Source organism: Mastigoproctus giganteus, chromosome 6 (genome assembly GCF_048544385.1).
Source record: "Mastigoproctus giganteus isolate SK-2022 chromosome 6, ASM4854438v1, whole genome shotgun sequence".
Classification (NCBI taxonomy): Eukaryota; Metazoa; Arthropoda; class Arachnida; order Uropygi; family Thelyphonidae; genus Mastigoproctus; species Mastigoproctus giganteus.
In genome coordinates, this window is record NC_143580.1 from 187,567,556 (window position 1) to 187,590,334 (window position 22,779).

Here is a 22,779-nt window from a genome sequence, read left to right on the forward strand (position 1 = left end):
AAATAAATTAATATGACAAGTAGTTTAAGTTGACGATGTAATAAAGAGTGAAAGATAATTTAAATGAACTAAAATAATTCCTCAAAGAAATCATCCACTTTCTGTAAGACATTATGAAATGTTCAAATATTGGTAGCAAATAGTTGCACTTGTAACTTGAACGGGAAGTTTTGATTAGTTTTATTAACTAGTGGAAAAATGAATAAACTGACGAGGTAACTTTAATCAAAAATATTTGCTTCTCATTAGCATTAGCATTAGTAAAGGCACATAATGCAAGAAAGCAAACTTATATAGCATCAGAAAAAAAAAAAAAACCTTCTCATTTCATCTATCCACTCGCTCCAAATGTTTTTTTTTTTTTATTGTTGGCGCATCAGCTTCTGTGGCCATAATGCACCTCCCAAGGTTTTCGCACTACTCCGATCCAAGCCCAATGCAGGATTCGAACCAGCAACCTTTGGGTTGCCAGGCAGGCACCATGCCTACCTGGCTAGCCCGGTCGGCCCAAATGTTTGTCTAGTTCTGCCTTGAATCTATTTAAGCTATCAACTTTTACAATGACAGATGGAAGTCTGTTCCAGCAATCAACCACCCGCTGGCTAAAGGCAAACTTCTGCACATGTATCTTATAACTGTCTTTCCTCAATTTCAATTTATGCCCTCTCGTGTGATTATTCTGAGCAAGAGGAAGAATCCCATCAGCATTGAGTATGCTCAAACCATTCAAGGCTTTATCATCAAGGCTCAACCATAGTGTTAGTAAGCGGTGAAAAGACTTTTTTTAGACTTTGCTGATGTTAATATAGTTTTTATTCCATTCTTTTAACTTGGCATTCATAAAAGCAATATTTAAAAATCAAATGATTTAGAGTTAATCAACAATCTCTCACAACTATTCAGAAAATGCTGTGTTTGAATGCCATTGATATTATATACTTAAGACCATTTTAAGTGAGGCAAAGTTAACCTGCTTTAAGCAGAGATTTATCCCTTGGTTTCCCCATCCTATTCTTGCACAACTTCTATTAGAATAAGTAGCGACCTGGAGCGAGGGGTGTTGGGGGTTTCAGGGACGGATGGCAGTCATCGTGAAACAGGTGGGTATATGGGATGTGTTAGAGTAACTAAGAATAAGAATAGGTGCATGTATACTTGCTTGTATACCAATGCTAGAAGTATAGTAAATAAATTTGATGAATTTGAAGTGTTGGTCAAGACATCAAAAGTGGATATTGTTGGGATATCGGAGACGTGGTGTCACACAGATATAAGGAATGCCGAACTGGAATTTGGGGAGTACAATGTGTACAGAAAGGATAGACAGGATAGGAAGGGAGGAGGTGTTATGCTGTTAATAAAGAAAAACATAAAATCAAAAGAAGTGCATCCAGTTGATATAGATGAACAGTGCACTGTTGAGTCAGTTTGGTGTGACATAAGCACTGCAAAAGCAAAAATAAGAGTAGGAGTGTGTTATAGGCCTAATGACTTGAATGAGTACAATGAACAATTGTACAGAGAAATAGAGTGGGCTAGTAAATCGGAATGTCTTATAATGGGGGATTTTAACTTCCCAGATATTGACTGGAACTTGTGGGTTGGGCACTCACACACTAGTCAGACTTTTTCTTTATTTATTGGATGATTGTTTTCTGCAGCAGCATGTTCGAGAGGCAACCAGATCGAGTACTCTTGATCTGGTTATCAGCAGTGATCATTCATGTATTAGGAATTTGCAGATAAAAGAACCACTAGGTGGCAGTGATCACAGTGTACTGACGTGGGATTTACTTAAAGATTTAATTACCATCAGGGGTAAAGGAAAGGGTTTTTGCTTCCGTAAAGGCGAGTACAGTGGTCTCCGACAATTTTTAAATTCTGTACAGTGGGATCAACTGACGATGTTACCAACAGTAAATTCTAAGTGGGAAGCATTCAAGGAATTAATCGTGGAAGCTACTAAAAGTTTCATACCTATTAAGAAATATTGTTCAAGGTTTAGGCCTAAATGGTTGTCAAATGAACTAATGAGACTCGTAACAGAGAAGAAAAATGCATGGGATGCATATAAATTATCAAGCTACTCAGAAGACTATGGCAGATATAAGTTAATCTGTAATCAGGTCACAAAGGAGGTTCGGCAGGCGAAGGCAGATTACGAGAAATCCTTGGCAAAAGATGCTAAGAAAAACAGCAAGGATTTCTTTACTTATATAAACTCTAAAAGGAAGGGGATGAATCTGATTGGTCCACTTGACATCAATGGTTCGACTGTTGATGATCCTGCTCAGATAGCAAACAAACTGAATGAGTATTTTGCATCTACATTCACACGTGAGAAATTATTAAGGTTTGAAAATGGCAGAAGGTTATCAAATTGTAGCAGGATACTTAATGATTTTGTAATAACTGAGAGCAAAGTGGAAGAGAAATTGTTGAAGTTAAACGTAAGAAAAGCACCTGGAGTGGATGGGATCTATCCAGTTATATTAAAGGAGGCAGCAAAGCAACTAAGCAAACCCTTAGCCATAATTATGAGAGCATCCTTGGACTCAGGGGAGGTTCCCACGGACTGGACATGTGCAAATGTATCCCCAATTCACAAAGGGGAATCGAAGGGTGACACGAGTAATTACAGACCAGTTAGTTTAACTTCTGTTCCGGGTAAAATAATGGAGTCGCTGGTCAAAGATGCATTGCAGGATCATCTAGACAGGACTGCAGCAATAATTCAGACACAGCATGGGTTTGTTAAGGGAAAGTCTTGTCTGACAAATTTGATAGTATATTATGATGTGGATGCAAAGGAACTGGATGCAAAAAATAATTTTGATATCATATATTTGGATTTCAGGAAAGCTTTTGACACTGTTGTGCATTGAAGACTATTGTACAAATTGGAGCAGAATGGTATGAAGGGTAAGTTGCTACAATGGATAAAACGATGGTTGAGTGGGAGAAGACAGAGGGTGGTAATTAATGGGTGCTGCTCTTTGTGGACTAATGTTATTAGTGGAGTCCCACAGGGTTCGGTGTTGGACAAACTGTTGTTTTGTATATTTATCAATGATATTGATGAAGCTATATCAGGCTTAGTGTCGAAGTTTGCAGATGATACAAAGGTGTGCAGGGTTGTTAATGACAGTAATGGCAGTGTGCTACTGCAACAGGATCTAGATAATTTGGGCAGATGGGCTAAGAAGTGTCAACTGAAGTTTAACCTTGACAAATGCAAAGTACTGCATATGGGTAGAAGTAACCCCAGAGAAACGTACCAATTGTGTGGTACTACACTTAAGGTGGTAGAAAATGAAAAAGACCTGGGAGTAATTGTGCAGGCAGATATGAAGTTTTCTGAGGAATGCAGACAGGTTGCTAGGGCAGGTCATGGGGTTTTGTCAGTGATATATATTAATTTTGCTAGCAGGGAAAAGGAGGTGATTATCCCTCTGTATAAGACAATGGTCAGGCCACGCCTTGAGTACTGCGTACAGGTCTGGAGGCCTCATTTTAGGAAGGATGTAGATTTACTTGAGCGTGTACAGAGAAGGGCAACAAGATTGGTGAGGGGAATGAAGGGATCCTCTTATCAAGAGAGACTTAAGTTCTGCAAATTGCAGTGGCTGGAGACTAGGCTCCTGCACGGTGATCTGATTGAGGTGTATAAGGCCTTGAATGGGTTCAGCACCCTGAATTCTGATGGGATTCTTCCACTTGTTCAGATTACGAACCTAAGGGGGCATAAATTCAAATTACGAAAGGACAAATGTAGAATAGATGTGCGGAAATTTGCCTTTAGCCAGCGGGTGGTTAATTGCTGGAACAAACTTCCATCTGTCGTTGTGGAAGTTGATAGGTTGAATAAATTTAAGGAGGAACTGGACAGGCATTTGGAGGGAATGGCGTGATTTTTTTTTTGGCTGATGCTGCATAAGCTCATACATTTGCTTTCTTGCATCGCATGCCACTACTACTACTACTACTACTACTACTATCAATTGACAGTCCAGTCTTTGAACGTGCACACAAAATTTGCAGATTCATTATGTCATTGCTTTGTTGCTAATCCATAACAGCCCATCCCAGGTTGAAATATGTTAATAAGTAACCTCAACATTCTGATGCTGTATAAACTTCCTTTCTTGCATCATTTGCCACTACTATACCACTACTATCGTGTCTGGGCAGAATTGAAAGTGTCTGCAATTCTGCCCAGACATGATAGGAGGGACTATATGATGGGAGCCTTGTCAATGAATTTGGCCCTGGATAGATTGTGCAAGGCTCATGGGATAGAACTTTTCTCAGCCTGGTCTGTGTTTGTTAAAAGGAGAGACTGCTTTTACAGAGATGGGATACACTTAAATAGAAAGGGTGCAAGAATATTTGCTGAAGCTATTGAGGCAATATTAGGTTGGGTCAGAAAACTGGTACCTTGGGGGGATCCATGGACTGATACATTAAGAGTAGCCGCTGGCAGAGGTGAAAGTGATTCTTGCACTGCTTCTGTTGGAATGATCAGCAGCCTGGAAAACAAGTTGCTGGGGATTTCAGGGACTGCTAGGAGTCATCGTATAACAAGTAAATACATGGGTTATGTTAGGGTAGCTAAAAATAAAAATAAGAACAGGTGCATGTACATCAATACTAGAAGTTTAGTAAATAAATTTAATGAATTTGAAGTGCTGGTCAAAACATCAAAGGCAGATATTGTTGGGATATCAGAGATGTAGTGTCACACAGATATGAGGAATAAAGAATTGAAATTTGAAGAGTACAATGTGCACAGGAAGGATAGACAGGATAGGAAGGGAGGAGGGGTTATAATGCTAGTTAAGAAACACATAAAATCTAAGGAAGTGTGTTCGGTTGACATGGGTGAACAGTGCATTGTTGAGTCAGTTTGGTGTAATATAAGAATAGAATTTTTATGGAAAGTAAAATTGAGAGTAGCACTGCTTCTGTCGGAATGAGCAACAGCCTGAAAAACTAGTTGCTGGGGATTTCGGGGACTGCTGGGAGTCATCGTAGAACAAGTAAATACACGGGTTATGTTAGGGTAGCTAAGAATAAAAATAAGAACAGGTGCATGTATACTTGCATGTACACCAATGCTAGAAGTTTAGCATAAGTGTGTTATAGGCCTAATGACTCTGATAAGTATAATGAACAACTGTACAGAGAAATAGTGGGCATGGGTGAACAGTGCATTTTTGAGTCAGTGTGGTGTGATATAAGAATAGAATTTTTACGGAAAGTAAAATTGAGAGTAGGAGTGTGTTATAGGCCTAATGACTCTGATAAGTATAATGAACAACTGTACAGAGAAATAGTGGGCCAGTAAATTGGATTGTCATATAATGGGGGATTTTAACTTCCCAGATATTGACTTGAATTTGTGGGTAGGTCACTCCCACACTAGCAAGGCTTTTGTGGATTTATTGGATCATTGTTTTCTACAGCAGCATGTTCGGGAGGCAGCCAGAGGGAGTAATACTCTTGATCTGATTATCAGCAGTAATTATTCATGCATTAAGAATTTACAGATAAAGGAACCACTATGTGGTTCCTTTATCTGCAGTGATCACAATGTGCTGATGTGGTATTTACTCATAGATGTAACTACCGTCAGGGGTAAAGGGAAAGGGGGGGTTTTTTCTTTCGTAAAAGGTGACTATGGTGGTCTGAGACAGTTTTTAAATACTATACAGTGGGATCAACTGATGATACCAACATCAAATTCTACATTGGAAACATTAAAAGAATTAATCTTGGAAGCTACTAGGCTTTTCATACCAACTAAGTAATATTGTTCAAAATTTAGGCCTAAATGGATGTCAGATGAAATAATGAAACTCGTGGCAGAGAAGAAAAATGCATGGGATACATATAAATTATCAGTTGACACAGAAGCCTATGGTAGATATAAGCTGGTCTGTAATGAAGTCACAAAGGTGGTTAGGCAGGCAAAGGCAGATTACCAGAAATATTTGGCAAAGGATGCAAAGGAAAAGAGCAAAGAGTTCTTTACTTATGTAAACTCTAGAAGGAAGGGGATGAACCAGTTTGGTCCACTTGATATCAATGTTCGACTGTTGAGGATGCTGCCCAGGTAGCTGATAAACTGAATGAGTGTTTTGCATATATATTCACATATGAGAAGTTATTCAGGGAGGGGAATCCCAGAGGTTTATCAAACACTGGCAGAAAGTTAAATGATTTTGTAATAACTGAGAACAAAGTGGAGGAGAAATTGTTGAAGTTAAACATAAGAAAGGCACCTGGGGTGGATGGTATCTATCCAGTTATATTAAAGGAGGCAGCAAAGGAAGTAAGCAAAACCCTTAGCCATAATTGCAAGATCTTCTTTGGATTCAGGGGAGGTCCCCATGGACTGGAGATTTGCAGATGTGATTCCAATTCACAAAGGAGGATCAAAGTGTAACACAAGTAATTAGACCTATTAGTTTAACTTCTGTTCCAAGGAAATCAATGGAGGCAGTGGTTAAAGAAGCACTGCAGGATCATCTAAGCAAGACTGCAGTTACAATTCAGACACAGCATGGGTTTGATAAGGGGAAGTCTTGTCTGACCAATTTGATTGGATATTATGACGTGGTCACAAAGGAACTGGGTGCAAAAAATAATTTTGATATCATATACTTGTATTTCAGGAAAGCTTTTGATACTGTTGCACATAAAATACTGCTGTACAAACTGGAGCAGTGTGGCATTAAGGGCAAATTGCTGCTATGGATAAAGGGATGACTGAGTGGAAGAAGATAGAGAGTGCTGATCGATGGACGCTGCTCTTCGTGGACTACTGTCATTAGTGGAGTCCCCCGGGGCTTGGTGTTGGGCACATTGTTGTTTTCTATATTTATCAATGATATTGATGAAGGTATATCAAGCTTAATATCCAGGTTTCCAGATATAAAAGTTGGCAGGGTTATTAATGACAGTATGCTGGTGCAACAGGATTTATAGAAGTTGGGCAGATGGGCTGAGAGGTGTCAACTGAAGTTTAATGTTGACAAATGCAAAGTACTGCATATGGGTAGCAGTAACCCCAGAGAAATGTACCAACTGTGTGGTGTTACACTCAGGGTAGTGGAGAATGAAAGAAACCTGGGGTAATTTTGCATTCAGATATGAATTTTTTTGAGCAATGCAGATAGACTGCAAGAGCAGGTCGTAGGGTTTTGTCAATGATATGCAGGAATTTTGCTAGCAGGGAAAAGGAGGTGATTATCTTTGTATAAGGCAATGGTCAGACCACCACACCTTGAGTACTGCGTACATGTCTGGAGGCCTCATTTTAGGAAGGATGTAGAGTTGCTAGAACGAGTACAGAGAAGAGGAAGAAAGGCTCTTATCTCTTGCTTAGATTACAAACCTGATGGGGCATAAACTGAAATCGAGAAAAGACAGTTGTCGAATTGATGTGCGGAAATTTGTCTTTAGCCAGCAGGTATTTGATTGCTTGAAGATACATCTGTCGTTGTGGAAGTTGATAGCTTAAATAAATTCAAGGAAGAAGTGGATAAACTTTTAGACTGAATGGATGGGTGAAATGTGAATTTTTTTTTTTTTTTTTTTTTTGTTTGGCTGATGCCGTATCAGCTTGCTTTCTTGCGTCATATGCCTCTACTAATGCATGATGCTAATGCTAAATCAACCACAGAACTCATACAGTTTAGAGACATATTATATATGACTCAAAATGGCCTAAGTTGCTGATGCACATAAAACCCTACAACATCCAACCAGCCAACCAAGTGCACCATATCATAATGAATGCCTTGTGATGGACTGGTTTGAGTGTAAAAAAGTTGGACTGCCCATCCCCAAAGCCCTGACCTCAATCCTGTAGAGAATCTCAGGGATGAATTGGATTGTCAGGTATATTTTAGGAGAGATTGCCCAAAAAGCAGTGCTGAACTGCTTTGGAAGCCTAAAGGCAGAAAATATGAGAGGACATTTACCAAAACACTGGTGGAGGGTGTTCTTTCCACAGAGACTGGAGGCTGTCATTAAGGCTAAAAAGGTTTCAGCAAATGTCATTAATTTTCCTGTAAATAAAGGTTGTTTATAAGTATGCAGGTGTCTGGATATTAATGGTAGGGCTCATGTATAATACAGGATGTAAATACACACACACAATACAACAGGATGTAAATACACACTTAAGTAAAATTAAATATAATGAAGTTACTAATTGTAAAATATGTGTATATGATGCAAAGACATATATTACTATTTAAGATTACTATTACTATTTAAAATGTGTATAAGATTATTATTACTATTTAAAATGTATGTATAAACACACATTTTAAATAGTAATAATAATAAATTACACTATAGCAATTTCCTTTTATTTATTCTGAGTATTTGTGTGATCTTTTAAAGTATCCCTTTGGAATACTTGTTCCTTGTAAACAGTCATTGACTTAGGCAAATCATAGATAAAATATTGACTATTGATAATCCCTGATAATCTAGTGGATATTTAAAGAAATATAGCATTCTGTTAGGAATGTTATGTTTCTTTAAATGTTCACCAGTTTTCTCAAACTTTCAAAGTACTTGTATATTAGTTACTCGCCCACAAGATTCATCTTATAAATGATATTTTCTAAATATCACTTTGATTGTTTTGAATATATACCTACACACCACTTCTTTTTGTTTCTCACACTTGCTCACTAGCACATGTGCATGCACTGTTATAATGGTATATTCATAAATAATATATATAAGTAAATTAAATGCTGTTGGCATCTTTACTCTTTCTCAGATGACACCTATAAGAGACCATAAATTTAAACTGGAATGGGTTGGTTGCAGGATAGATATACAGAACTTGCTTTCAACCAGAGAGTAATTGACTGGTGGAATAAACTTCTGCTTCACATCTTGGAAGTGAGTTGTCTGAATAAATTTAACCTAACACTGGTTGTGTAGGACATGAATGGACCCTCTCAAAAATAACTGTTGCACATTAACCATTAATTAATGATTAAAAATATTTTAAATTATTCATGGTAATATACAAGTTATTTTTGTGAAGGTCCCACAGAACCAGCACTGAAAATTGTTTACCTTTTCAAATATTGCCAATTATCTCAGCAGGTTTGGAGGTGAACAGTTAGTTTACTCCAACTGCTCAGATAATTGGAATTATATATGGGATTGGAATTATATATGAAAAGCACCTGTCAAGTTCCTCAAAGTGAGATTGTCAGTAACAGCACATTGCTGAAAATGAAACTAGCCCGATGGTTGATATAGCTGACGTATCTGCCACAATAATTAGGCACTTTGTTTAATGTTTAAATCTTTGTACAAAATTATATTTTTTATCTCGATTATTATTACTGATGTAAAATGTTTTTTGTTTTGATTATAATTATTATTTATCTGTTTATTCCTTTACATAATGGAAAACACATTAATGCTTGTCTGTGCATGAATTTGAATTTTTGTGCTCTTATAAATTTTCAGATTTTTCATTAAAAAAAAAAATCACATTTGATAAGTATAGCAATCCATTAGTAAAAGATCAGGCATCACTGTACTTCAAGCAAAATTTGTGTAATTCTAAAACACCAAAAATTTTTTCCATTAATAAAAAAAAGTTTGCTCTTTGGAAAGTGCCTTGCAGCCTTCTTTATCACAAACTGGGGCTTAACTACTGCTGGGTTAAAGAATGATTGGACAAACCATTTAGAAGGGATGGATAGACAGAGAGTGGATTTTTTTTTTTTTTTTTTTTTCCTTTTCCTTTTTTGCTTATACTGTATAAACTTGCTTCCTTGTATCATTTTGCTACTACTTAGCATTAGCAGAGGCATTTGATGCAAGAAAGCAAGCTTATGCAGCATCAGCCAAAAAAAAAAAAAAACCCACTTCCACTTCACCCCTCTGTTCGTTCAAAATACCTGTCCAGCTGAGCCTTAAACTTATTTAGGCTATCAACCTCCACCACAAGGGATGGAAGTCTGTTCCACCAACCAACCAACCACCCGCTGGCTAAAGGCAAATTTCCGCACGTCTATCCTACATCTGTCTTTCCTCAATTTGAATTTATGCCCTCTCAGGTGATTTTTCTGAGCTAGAGGAAGAATCCCATCAGCATTGAGCGTGCTTAAACCATTCAAGGCTTTATACACCTCTATCAGAGGTGTATAAAGCCTTGAATACACCTCTATATAACCTTTATACACCTCTATATTACTTATAGTAATACTAAACCGTGTTGTCTTTTTCTAGTGGTTATTCCTCGTATAGAAGGGACAATTCAATATATTACCTCAGAACTAGATGAACGAGAAAGAGAGGAGTTTTACAGGTATTGTATTAAATACTAGATTTCAATAATTTTTCTTTCTCTAACAAGGTAATTTTTTTTGTTTTGAAAAGGAAATGAACTTTTTTTTTTCTGGTTCCATTCCAAATCATAGCTATAGTTTTAGAAAATAACACAACTGTATTATGTTTTTTATGCATTATGTATTCTGTTATGACTGTCTGGGAACACTTTTGTCACTCTCTCGAGAGAGCTTGGGCTTAGGCCCTTTAGAAATGTGATATTCATCCACAAGTTTACCTAAATACTTGCAACAGTGTGATTTTTCAGCTAAAAACTCAAACATTGTGACCAATTAAGACCTTTTTGGGCTTCTCATTATACAACAGGTAGCATCTATTAGTGACTTTGTGGGGTGGTGAATAGCATTAGCATTATTAGAGGCATGTGATGCAAGAAAGCAAGCTTATGCAGCATCAGCCAAAAAAAAAAAAAAAAACCCCTCCCATTTCACCCCTCCATTCGTTCCAAATGCCTGTCCAGCTCAGCCTTAAATTTATTTAGGCTATCAACTTCCACAACAAATGATGGAAGTCTGTTCCACCAATCAACTACCTGCTGACTAAAGGCAAATTTCTGCACATCTATTCTACTACAACTGTCTTTCCTTAGTTTGAATCTATGCCCCCTCAGGTTCTTAATTTGAGCAAGAGGAAGAATCCCATCAGCATTCAGCGTGCTCAACCCATTTAGGGCCTTATACACCTCAATCAGATCACCTCACAGGTGCCTACTCTCCAGGCACTGCAATTTGCAGAACTTAAGCCATTCTTGGTAATATTCCCCTCATCAATCTTGTTGCCCATCTTTGTACTCGTTCTAGCAACTCTACATTCTTCCTAAAATGAGGCCTCCAGACCTGTACAGAGTACTCTAGGTGTGGCCTGACCATTGCATTGTATAACGGAATAATCACCTCAATGTCCCCACTAACAAAATTCCTATATATGTTCTTGTTTATACTCTGGCATGACCACCAGGTCAGTGGCGTTTACAGTAAATCAATCAATACAAATGTTAATCGTATTTAGCAGTCACAGGCTTGAACCCCGGTTCACTCAAAGTGCGTGTGCTACTGCACTCTCACTCTTGACCACTCGGCTACATTAGGCCTAATATTATTAGGCCTGACATAGTAATATCATGGAGTCTTGTCAATGTCATTGACAAGATTCCATGGCCTGCCCTGACAGCTCATCTGCACTGCTCAGCGAATTCATATTTGACTGCACAATTACCCCCAGGTCTTTTTCAATTTCCACTTCCCTGAGTGTAGTACCACACAGTTGGTACATTTCTCTTGGGTTATTGCTACCCATATGCAGTACTTTGCATTTGTCAATGTTAAACTTCAGTTACCACTTCTCAGCGCATTTTCCGAACTTATCTAGATCCAGTTGGAGTAGCATACTATCTTTACTGTCGTTAACAATCCTGCCAACCTTTGTATCATCCGCAAACTTGGACATTAATCCTGATATACCTTCATTAATATCATTGATAAATATACAAAACAACAATGGGCTCAACACCGAACCCTGCGGAGCTCCACTAATAACATTAATTCACGAAGAGAAGTGTCCATTGATTACCACTCTCTGTCTTCTCCCACTCAACCATCATTTTATCCATTGTAGAAACTTGCCTTAATACCATACTGCTCCAATTTGTACAAGAAGTAGCCTTCCATGTGCAACAGTATCAAAAGCTTTCCTGAAATCCAAGTACAGCAGGCCCTTGTTATAATGCGGTTTGCTCTACGCTGATTCGCTATAACGCTGTTTTTATATTATAACCTATATCTCACTCTAACGCTGTCACAACTCACTTTAATGCTCTTTTACCAGCGTACAGATTGAATTTTTGGCATGTTTAACGAAAAAGTTTCATCTGATGTAGTTGATAGCTCATTAATGAATAGCAGTTTCCCACGCTGACTTGCGAAATTTTCTCCCATGCTAATTTAATTGCACTATGATGACTTGTTATGTAGTTCCGAGATCAACATTTTAAAAAAATTATCAAATATACTGCTTGTAATATTTTCATTATATGCATTTATCTGAAGTCCAGTCATCACTCGGTACGGTTTTAAACATCGTCCAGTGTTAGACATTGTTAGTTTACTCGAACATTGTATCATAATTAATGCAATGCAGTTACATTTTCAAAGATTAATAATGGCGGATAAGAATTAATAAAGGAACGTCTGGACTCGGTACGAAGCCTACTTAGGTAAGAAAAATACTGAATTTGAAAATTAAATTAAATTATACCTTTTGAAGCGAAGCGATTCTGTTCAACGACAAGTGTGTGTGTGTGTGTGTGTGTGTGTGTGTGTGTGTGTGTGTGTGTGTGTGTGTGTGTGTGTGTGTGCAATAATTTAGAACCGGCAGATTCCACTGTAAGAACAATTATAAAAAATAAAGAATTAATTTTAGCAGCAGGAAAGACAGCTGTCCCACTGCAAGCCAACTAGGCCGGCTATTATAATTGAAATGAAGAGACTTCTAAATAATTTTCTTTAAATATTATTAAAGAAAAATCGATTAGCCTATATGATGATCTGAAAAAAGCTCACCTTTAAAAAAAAAAAAATGTGGAACCATTTAAAGCTAGTAAGATAGATTTAAAATCCAGAGAAGCTGCAACTTTCAAAAAAGAACTTCTAAAAATTATTGAAGAGTGGTGTTAAACTTCTCAACAAGTTTTTAACATAGGTGAAATAGGACTTTTTTGGAAACAAATGCCTAAAGAAGTTTCATATCGAAAGAAGAAGAAAAAAAAACATGTCAGGCTTCAAAGTGGCGAAGGATTGGTTGACTTTATTGTTGGGTGGTAATGCTGCGGGGATTTTAAAGTAAAACCCCTTTTAGTTTACTAGGAAGACAGCCAAAGTACAACTCAAAATCGACCAAAGTTATGAAAACTCAACAGCCCAGGGCCATCGGATTAATAAATTCATGATTTTAAGTTTAATTTTGATATGTAATGTAGTTAGTTACCACGTAATTATATACGTATGTAATGGAGAATATTTTATATGTACAAATTTTTAATATTATATATTTTGACTGATTTTTGTGTCTCTTTTCGCTACCGTTTATTATTGATTAGGAAATATCCTGTGGCATAGACTGTGACTCACAAATACGTATGTTACATTACAGGAATACGGCGCTCGCTTAGCGCTGATTCACATACCACTTTGTTTTTCGAGAACGAATTATCAGTGTTAAGCAGGGGTCACTTGTATATAATATCAAAATTATTTTTGACATTCACTTCCTTTGTGACCACATCATAGTATCCAATTAAATTGATCAGACAAGACCTCCTTTTAACAAACCCATGCTGTGTTTTAACTATTACTGCAGTCTTGTCTAGATAATAATAATAATAAGATTCTTTATTAACATAAATTTTATACACTAGTGATTCCTTACACAGAAAGACAGAGGAATCTTACATTTAGTTGTTTATACAAGTGATTTTGATTTATAAAAAAAAATAAATAATAATAATAATAATAACAACTAAATAATAATTAATAGATCAAAGCAAAGAAAATAGTCAAAATGTAAAAATGAATGAAGTAGTAATTACAGCGAAAAAGGACTACAAGTTGAGCAGAACATGAAATGACATCGGCTAACTAAGATCGGCACTTACATAAATGTCCTTTACAAACAGCAAGATGGGACAAGATGCCATCTCGATATGCCTTGTCTATATTCCACAGGTCGATGTCGATGTTGAGCGAGTTGAGAGTATCCAGAGTCACATTAGGGAAGTGTCTTTTGAAATTCTGTAACCGCTGGAGCCTTGAGCATAAGGAGGGAGTACTACGGAGATGTCTGCCTGGCAAACGCAAACCAACCGTGTTCCAGATGTTGATGTGATCCTGCTTAGCTGAGCACAGATGAAGGAATGACTTTATTTTTAGCACATGGGCTCTGTGGACTATGGGCGTATATTGCAGGTTGCAGCAGAGAGTAGATTTAGATGTTGTGTAGATTTGGTGCGACCACAAGTTGGCCCACTTCAGCACCCAGAATTCGAGGCCCCATAGTTTCCTGAGGCTGGTGGGTGGTGCCGCCGACCAAATTTCCACGGCATAGGAGAGTACACTACAGAAGTAAGTTGTGAGGTACTTCTTGATTATTTTCTTATTGTGCGTTTTGCACAGATCAATTTTCATTCCCCAGAACGCTCTCAGGACTTTGGAATACTGAGCTTGGATTTGTTTTTTATAGGTGAGATTGGCATCAAGGATTACTCCTAGGAAATTGACACTATCTGTGGGAGTCAGGACATTTCCTGCCAATACCGGAAGTAGAGAAGATGCAGTATCAGCAGAAGTCATCCGACTTGGCGTAAAGATGAGATAGTTTGACTTCTCTGGATTGACTGACAGGCCAAAAAATTTAGCATACTTATAGAATGCATTTAGGTAGCTGTTTACAGATTCAGAGGCGGTTTGTCTTTCTTGTGAAGGACCAACATGGCGTTTACATGGCAAGTAGCAAACAATATCATCAGCATACGATAGGAACGCTGGAATTTGATCCATTAGTGGAACGAATATTGCTGCAAATAACAAGGCTGAGAGACAACCACCTTGTGGGATCCCTACTTCGACGCTTTTAGTGACTTTAACGCCATCGCCTTCGAAGTGAAGCATTCTCCTAGATAGCAAACTATTGAGGATCTCGAGCATCTTTCTGGATATCCCGTAGAATCTCTCAAGCAAGGCAAGAAGGGGTGTTATTTGGACTGAGTCGAAAGCAGATTTCATGTCAAGAAAAATGGTGTGAAGATCTTCGTTGTCATTCCAGGCCTGAAGTATTTTCTGTGATAATGACTGTAGGCAGGTTACCGTAGATCTATTAGGCATGGCATAATGGGTGTGTTCTGGCCTATGCGCAAAGATTGCGAGTGCTACGTCATTATAGATGCACTTCTCGAGGCATTTCAGGAGGGGAGAGGCAATTGATATTGGTCTGAAGTCAGCCGGTCTTTTCGCATGAGGCTTTTTCGGAACTGCCACGACTCTGTATGATAACCAGATGATCCTGCAATGCTTCTTTAACCAGTGACTCCATTATTTTCTCCTGAACACAAGTTTAACTAACAGGTCTATAGTTACTTGTGTCACCTTTTTGAACCCGCTTTGTGAATTGGTGATATATTTGCACACCTCCAGTCTACACGGACCTCCCCTGAATCCAAGGAAGCTCTCATTATTGTGGTTAAGGTTTTGCTTACTTTCTTTGCTGCCTCGTTTAATATAACTGGATAGATCCCGTCCACCCCAGGTACCTTCCTTATGTTTAACTTCAACAATTTCTCCTCCACTTTGCTCTCAGTTATTACAAAATCACTTAGCTCCCTGTTAAGAGTTTGCTAAACTTCTGGCATTCCCCTCATTGAATAACTCCTCATGTGTGAATGTAGATGCAAATATCAGGTACCTGAGCATGATCATCAATAGTCAACCCATCTATGTTAAGTGGTCTAATCTGATTGATCCCTTTCCTTCTAGAGTTTACATAGGTAAAGAACTCTTTGCCAAAGATTTCTCATAATCTGTCTTCATCTGCCTAACCTCCTTTGTGACTTGATTACAGACAAGCTTATATCTGCCATAGGCTCTGTGTCACCTGGTAATTTATATGCATCCCAGACATTTTTTTTCTCTGCCACGAGCCTCATTAATTCATCTGACATCCATTAAGCAATATCATTTTAGCATTAGCAAGGGCACATGATGCAAGAAAGCAAGCTTATATAGCATTAGTCAAAAATAAAATAAAATAAACAAACACACCCACCCTTCTTATTTCACCCATCCACTCGCTCCAAATGTTTGTCTAGTTCTGCTTTGAATCTGTTTAAGCTATCAACTTCTGTAACGACAGATGGAAGTTTGTTCCAGCAGTTCACCACCCGCTGGCTAAAGGCAAACTTCCGCACGTCTATCCTACAACTGTCTTTCCTCAATTTGAATTTATGCCCTCTCAGGTGATTATTCTGAGCAAGAGGAAGAATCCCATCAGCGTTGAGCATGCTCAAAACCATTCAGGGCTTTATACGCCTCAATCAGATCACCTCGCAGATGCCTAGTCTCCAGACACTGTAATTTGCAAAACTTAAACCTTTCTTCATAAGAACAACAATTTGTTCCATTCCCTAATCTTGTTGCGCTTCTCTGTATTCGTTCCAACAGCTCTACATCCTTCTTAAAATGATACCTCCAGACCTGTATACAGTACTCAAGGTGTGGTCTGACCATTGCCTTATACAAGGGGATAATCACCTCCTTATCCCTGCTAGAAAAATTCCTGTATATCATTGACAAGACACCATGAGCTACTCTTGCAGACCATCTGCACTGCTCAGAAAACTTCATATCTGCCTGCACAATTACCCGCAGATCCTTTACACTCTCTACTACTGTCAGTGTAGTACCACACAGTTGATATGTTATTCTGGGGTTACTGCTTGCCATATGCAGTACAGTAATACCCCGACTTACGCGAACTTGGAGTTACGCGGTTCTTGATTTTTTCGTTTGGCAACGCTGCCGCCCACTATCTTCAAGGTCGTTTTTCATATGTTATCGATATACAGTGCAACAGCGGAGATTGAGAGCGAAAGATGAACAAAATTCAACTTTGCTGCTTTTATGTTTTTTATATCGGTGAAGGGGAAACACATTTCACCATAATAACGTAAAAACCAACACAATTCCAGCTATCGGTATAATCGCAAATGCAATTAGATCGAGTTTACTACCAGTTTATAACAGATTTCACTAGCAGAAACGCAACTGGATTTTTATTGTTTTATGGTAGTAACCCCTAGAAATGTGAGGTGTTAATAGTGTATCTCTGCCTTTATGGTGTTGTTTATTCAGTTGCTACATGCGCGCAGCTTTGTTTATGCGTATCAAGCGTGCCTCCTCGTTTTGTAATTGTGCTTTATTCCCTAAAAATGAGTAAAATACTTAATTAAAAGGTGTGAAAAGGAAGCGTCCTGGTGAAGACACTGCAGATTCAGAGAGAAAAAGAAAAGCAATTATCGATAAACAGAGGCGGACTGGATAAAAAATTCTTACCCGGGAAAATTTATAGTGGCCTCACACTATGGTTTATGGCCAAAATCACACTGGCCCACCGGGGTTTCCCCGGTAAAGCTTATGGCCAGTCCGCCTCTGTTGATAGAGAAAAAATATGAAATTGTGAAACGCTTTGAGCGAAATGAAAGACCATGTGATATTGCACGTGCTACAGGCCTAAATGAAGCAACGGCGAAAAGCACATGACAATTGCAAACTTGACAGGTTGAAAATTGAAAAGGGCTCAATTGTAAAGGGCTTAAAAATTTTAGAAAACATAGACTCCAACGAAGAACGCGTTATAGCTACAAAGCAAGGAATAAAAAAATTATTAGCTTGCTACTAAGAAATTCTGCGTGAAAAAAAGAACGCGCTGTCGTCAGACGAATTTGTTAGATTTTATGAAGCCATCGACATCGAAATAACTTTTTAACGTAAGTCATTTGTTTTTTTAATACATATTTTATATTAATATGTATAAAGAACTGCAATTTTATTAATATTTTTCTTCTAAACTAGTGTTTTTGTTAGTCCTTGGTCCCAATTAAGCAAAATTTATATGTATTTATATGCAAAGTTGTACCCGACTTACGCGAATTCGACTTACGCGATTTTCGTCGGACCCACCTATCGCGTAACTTCGGGGTATTACTGTACTTTACATTTGTCAATGTTAAACTTTGGTTGCCACCTCTCAGCCCATCTGCTCAACTTTTCTAGATCCTGTTGCAGCAGCATACTTTCATTAACAACCCAACAACCCTGCCGACCTTCGTATCATCTGCAAACTTGGACATTAAGCCTGATATACCATCATCAATATCATTTATAAATACAGAAAACCACAGTGGACCCAATGCTGAACCCTGGGGGACTCCCCTAATAACGTTAGTCCACAAAGAGCAGTGTCCATTGATTACCACTTTCTGTCCTCTCCCACTCAACCATCCCTTTATCCATAGCAGCAATTTGCCTCCAATGCCACATTTAGGCCTGAACCTTGAACAGTATTTCTTAGTTGGAATGAAAAGCCTAGATTAAGTCCCTGATGGCTTCCCATTTAGAATTCAATGTTGGTAACATCATCAGTTGAGATTTTTACATGTGGGATGAGGATAAGTGCTGAGTGATGATCATTGAAGAAAGTGGGATAGCAACATGACTGAGAGATGGATTTATCACTAATGTGAACAGAACTTAACCCCGAGGGTAGATCATAGTTAGTATGAATGATATTAATGTTTATCACGATGGGCAGCTTTCTTGCCTCGTGGTGATTGGAGTAGCTTAACATAGCTATCTCTTGATAAATGTCCCTTTGAAGCCAGTAGGCTCTAGGCTCTCTTCAGTGTGATGAGTGTAAGTTTATCAAAATAAAATGGCAACACATTGTCTTATTAAACTTCAGAGACCGAAAGGAAATTAATATGGATATGACAGCGTCTACATAGAGGGTGGGTAGGATACACTTTGGCTTCAGTAGAGTTAGCATGATTTGTGGGAAATTACAAAACTGTGGCTGGGTATTTATGCTTAAAACAAGCAGATTTTCAGAATCTAGTGAAAGATTAAGCTTAGTGCAATGTAAAGATGTACAGATGGTAAAAACTAGCATTAAGGAGATATTTGCACATTCAAGTGTTGAAGAAAACACATAGCAGAACACAATTCATCCAACTTGAAGGTGCAATGTGTACAAATGAGTTAGAATAAAAGGATAAAAATACTGTACTTTAAAATTAATAACAAGCATATAACAAACAACTAGCGCCACACTGAAAAGTTATCAGATGGATAAAATACTATCAGGAAATGACTGTCGAGAAAGCATATGACTTGATTATGATCAGAGGTTTCACATATAGTAGTAGTAGTAGTAGTGACATGTGATGCAAGAAAGCAAGTGTATGAGCTTATGCAGCATCAGCCAAAAAAAAAAATAAAAATAAAAAATCACACCATTCCCTCCAAATGCCTGTCCAGTTCCTCCTTAAATTTATTTAACCTATCAACTTCCACAACGACAGATGGAAGTTTGTTCCAGCAATTAACCACCCGCTGGCTAAAGGCAAATTTCCACACATCTATTCTACATCTGTCTTTTCTTAATTTGAATTTATGCCCCCTTAGGTTCATAATCTGAACAAGTGGAAGGATCCCATCAGAATTCAGCATGCTCAATCCATTCAAGGCCTTATACACCTCAATCAGATCACTGTGCAGGTGCCTAGTCTCCAGCCACTGCAATTTGCAGAATCTAAGCCTCTCTTGGTAAGAGGATCCCTTCATTCCCCTCACCAATCTTGTTGCCCTTCTCTGTACACGCTCAAGCAAATCTACATCCTTCCTAAAATGAGGCCTCCAGACCTGTATGCAGTACTCAAGGCGTGGCCTGACCATTGCCTTATACACAGGGACAATCACCTCCTTTTCCCTGCTAGCAAAATTCCTATATATCATTGACAAAACCCCATGACCTACCCTGGCAGCCTGTCTGCATTCCTCAGAAAACTTCATATCTGACTGCCAATTACTCCCAGGTCTTTTTCATTTTCTACCACCTTAAGTGTAGTACCACACAGTTGGTACGTTTCTCTGGGGTTACTTCTACCCATATGCAGTACTTTGCATTTGTCAAGTTTAAACTTCAGTTGCCACTTCTTCGCCCATCTGCCCAAATTATCTAGATCCTGTTGCAGTAGCACACTGCCATTACTGTCATTAACAACCCTGCCAACCTTTGTATCATCTGCAAACTTCGACACTAAGCCTGATATACCTTCATCAATATCATTGATAAATATACAAAACAACAGTTTGTCCAACACCGAACCCTGTGGTACTCCACTAATAACATTAGTCCACGAAGAGCAGCACCCATTAATTACCACCCCTCTGTCTTCTCCCACTCAACCATCCTTTTATCCATTGCAGCACCTTACCCTTAATACCATTCTGCTCCAATTTGTACAATAGTCTTCCATGCACAACAGTGTCAAAAGCTTTCCTGAAATCCAAATATATGATATCAAAATTATTTTTTGCATCCAGTTCCTTTGTAACCACATCATAATATCCTATCAAATTTGTCAGACAAAACTTTCCCTTAACAAACTCATGCTGTGTCTGAATAATTGCTGCAGTCTTGTCTAGATGATCCTGCAATGCATCTTTAACCAGCGACTCCATTATTTTACCCGGAACAGAAGAACTAGTTGGTCTGTAATTACTTGTGTCACCTTTCGATCCCCCTTTGTGAATTGGGGATACATTTGCACATCTCCAATCTGTGGGGACCTCCCCCGAGTCCAAGGATGCTCTCATAATTATGGCTAAGGGTTTGCTTAGTTGCTTTGCTGCCTCGATCCCATCCACCCCAGGTGCCTTTCTTATGTTTAACTTCTCCAATTTCTCCTCCACTTTGCTCTCAGTTATTACAAAATCATTAAGCACCCTGCTACAATTTGATAGCCTTCTTCCATTTTCAAACCTTAATAACTCCTCATGTGTGTGAATGTAGATGCAAAATACTCATTCAGTTTGTTTGCTATCTGAACAGGATCATCAACAGTCGAACCAACGATATCAAGTGGACCAATCAGATTCATCCCCTTCCTTTTAGAGTTTATAAGTAAAGAAATCCTTGCTGTTTTAAATTAACAGGTGATACAAGAGCATTAGCATTAGCATTAGTAGATGCATTTGATGCAAGAAAGCAAGCTTATGCAGCATCAGCCAAAAAAAAAAAAAAAAAAACCCACTTCACCCCTCTGTTCGTTCAAAATACCTGTCCAGCTGAGCCTTAAACTTATTTAGGCTATCAACCTCCACTACAAGGGATGGAAGTCTGTTCCACCAACCACCCACCCGCTGGCTAAAGGCAAATTTCCGCACGTCTATCCTACATCTGTCTTTCCTCAATTTGAATTTATGTCCTCTCAGGTGATTATTCTGAGCCAGAGGAAGAATCCCATCAGCATTGAGCATGCTCAAACCATTCAAGGCTTTATACACCTCTATCAGATCACCTCGCTGGTGCCTAGTCTCCAGACACTGTAATTTGCAAAACTTAAGCCTTTCTTCGTAAGAGCACCCCTTTGTTCCATTCACTAATCTTGTTGCCCTTCTCTGTACTTGTTCCAGCAGCTCTACATCCTTCTTGAAATGAGGCCTCCAGACCTGTATACAGTACTCTAGGTGTGGCCTGACCATTGCCTTATACAAGGGAATAATCACCTCCTTATCCCTGCTGGAAAAATTCCTGTATATCATTGACAATACTCCATGAGCTACTCTTGCAGCCCGTCTGCACTGCTCAGAGAACTTCATATCTGCCTGCACAACCACCCCCAAGTCCCTTTCATTCTCTGCCACTGTCAGTGTAGTACCACAGAGTTGATACGTTGCTCTGGGGTTGCTGTTTCCCATGTGTAGTACTTTACATTTGTCAATGTTAAACTTCATTTGCCACCTCTCAGCCCATCTGCTCAACCTTTCCAGATCCTGTTGCAGCAGCATAGTGTCAGTAGTGTCCTTGACAACCCTGCCAACCTTTGTATCGTCTGCAAACTTGGACATTAAGCTTGATATACCATCATCAATATCATTTATAAATACAGAAAACAATAATGGACCCAACACTGAGCCCTGAGGGACTCCACTAATAACATTAGTCCACGATGAGCAGTGTCCATTGATTACCACTCTCTGTCTTCTCCCCCTCAACCACCCCTTTATCCATAGCAGCAATTTGTCTCCAATGTCACACTGCTCCAATTTGTGTAGCAGTCTTCCATGTGCAACAGTATCAAAAGCCTTTCTAAGATCCAAGTATATAATATCAAAGCTATTCCCTGCATTCAGTTCTTTTGTGACTGCATCATAGTATCCAATCAAATTGGTCAGGCAAGACTTCCCCTTAACAAAGCCATGCTGTGTCCGAGCTATAACTGAAGTCTTGTCTAAATGATCCTGCAGTGCTTTTTTAACCAGTGCCTCCATTAATTTTCCTGGAACAGAAGTTAAGCTCACAGGTCTATAATTACTTGTGTCAGCCTTTGATCCTCCTTTGTGAATTGGGGTCACATTTGCACATTTCCAGTCAATGGGTACCTCCCCTGAGTCCAAGGAAGCTCTCATAATTATGGCTAAGGGTTTGCTTACTTCCTTTGCTGCCTCCTTTAATATAACTGGATAGATCCCATCCACCCCGGGTGCCTTTCTTGTGTTTATCTTCAACAGTTTCTCCTCCACTTTACTCCCAGTTATTTCAAGATTCTGTAGC

At 38.6% G+C, this 22,779-nt stretch overlaps 2 protein-coding genes across 2 annotated transcripts in view; one reads left to right on the forward strand and one right to left on the reverse strand.

Moving 5' to 3' along the window:
- Window positions 1-22,779, forward strand: part of LOC150084817 (V-type proton ATPase subunit D-like) — a 61,901-nt gene that overhangs the window by 33,286 nt on the left and 5,836 nt on the right. The window contains exon 6 of the mRNA XM_090376625.1: window positions 10,279-10,357. Within this exon, the coding sequence (XP_090232751.1) occupies window positions 10,279-10,357 (79 nt within the window). The remainder of the gene's footprint in view (window positions 1-10,278; window positions 10,358-22,779) is intronic.
- Window positions 1-22,779, reverse strand: part of LOC150084818 (uncharacterized) — a 139,170-nt gene that overhangs the window by 10,446 nt on the left and 105,945 nt on the right. The window lies entirely within an intron of this gene.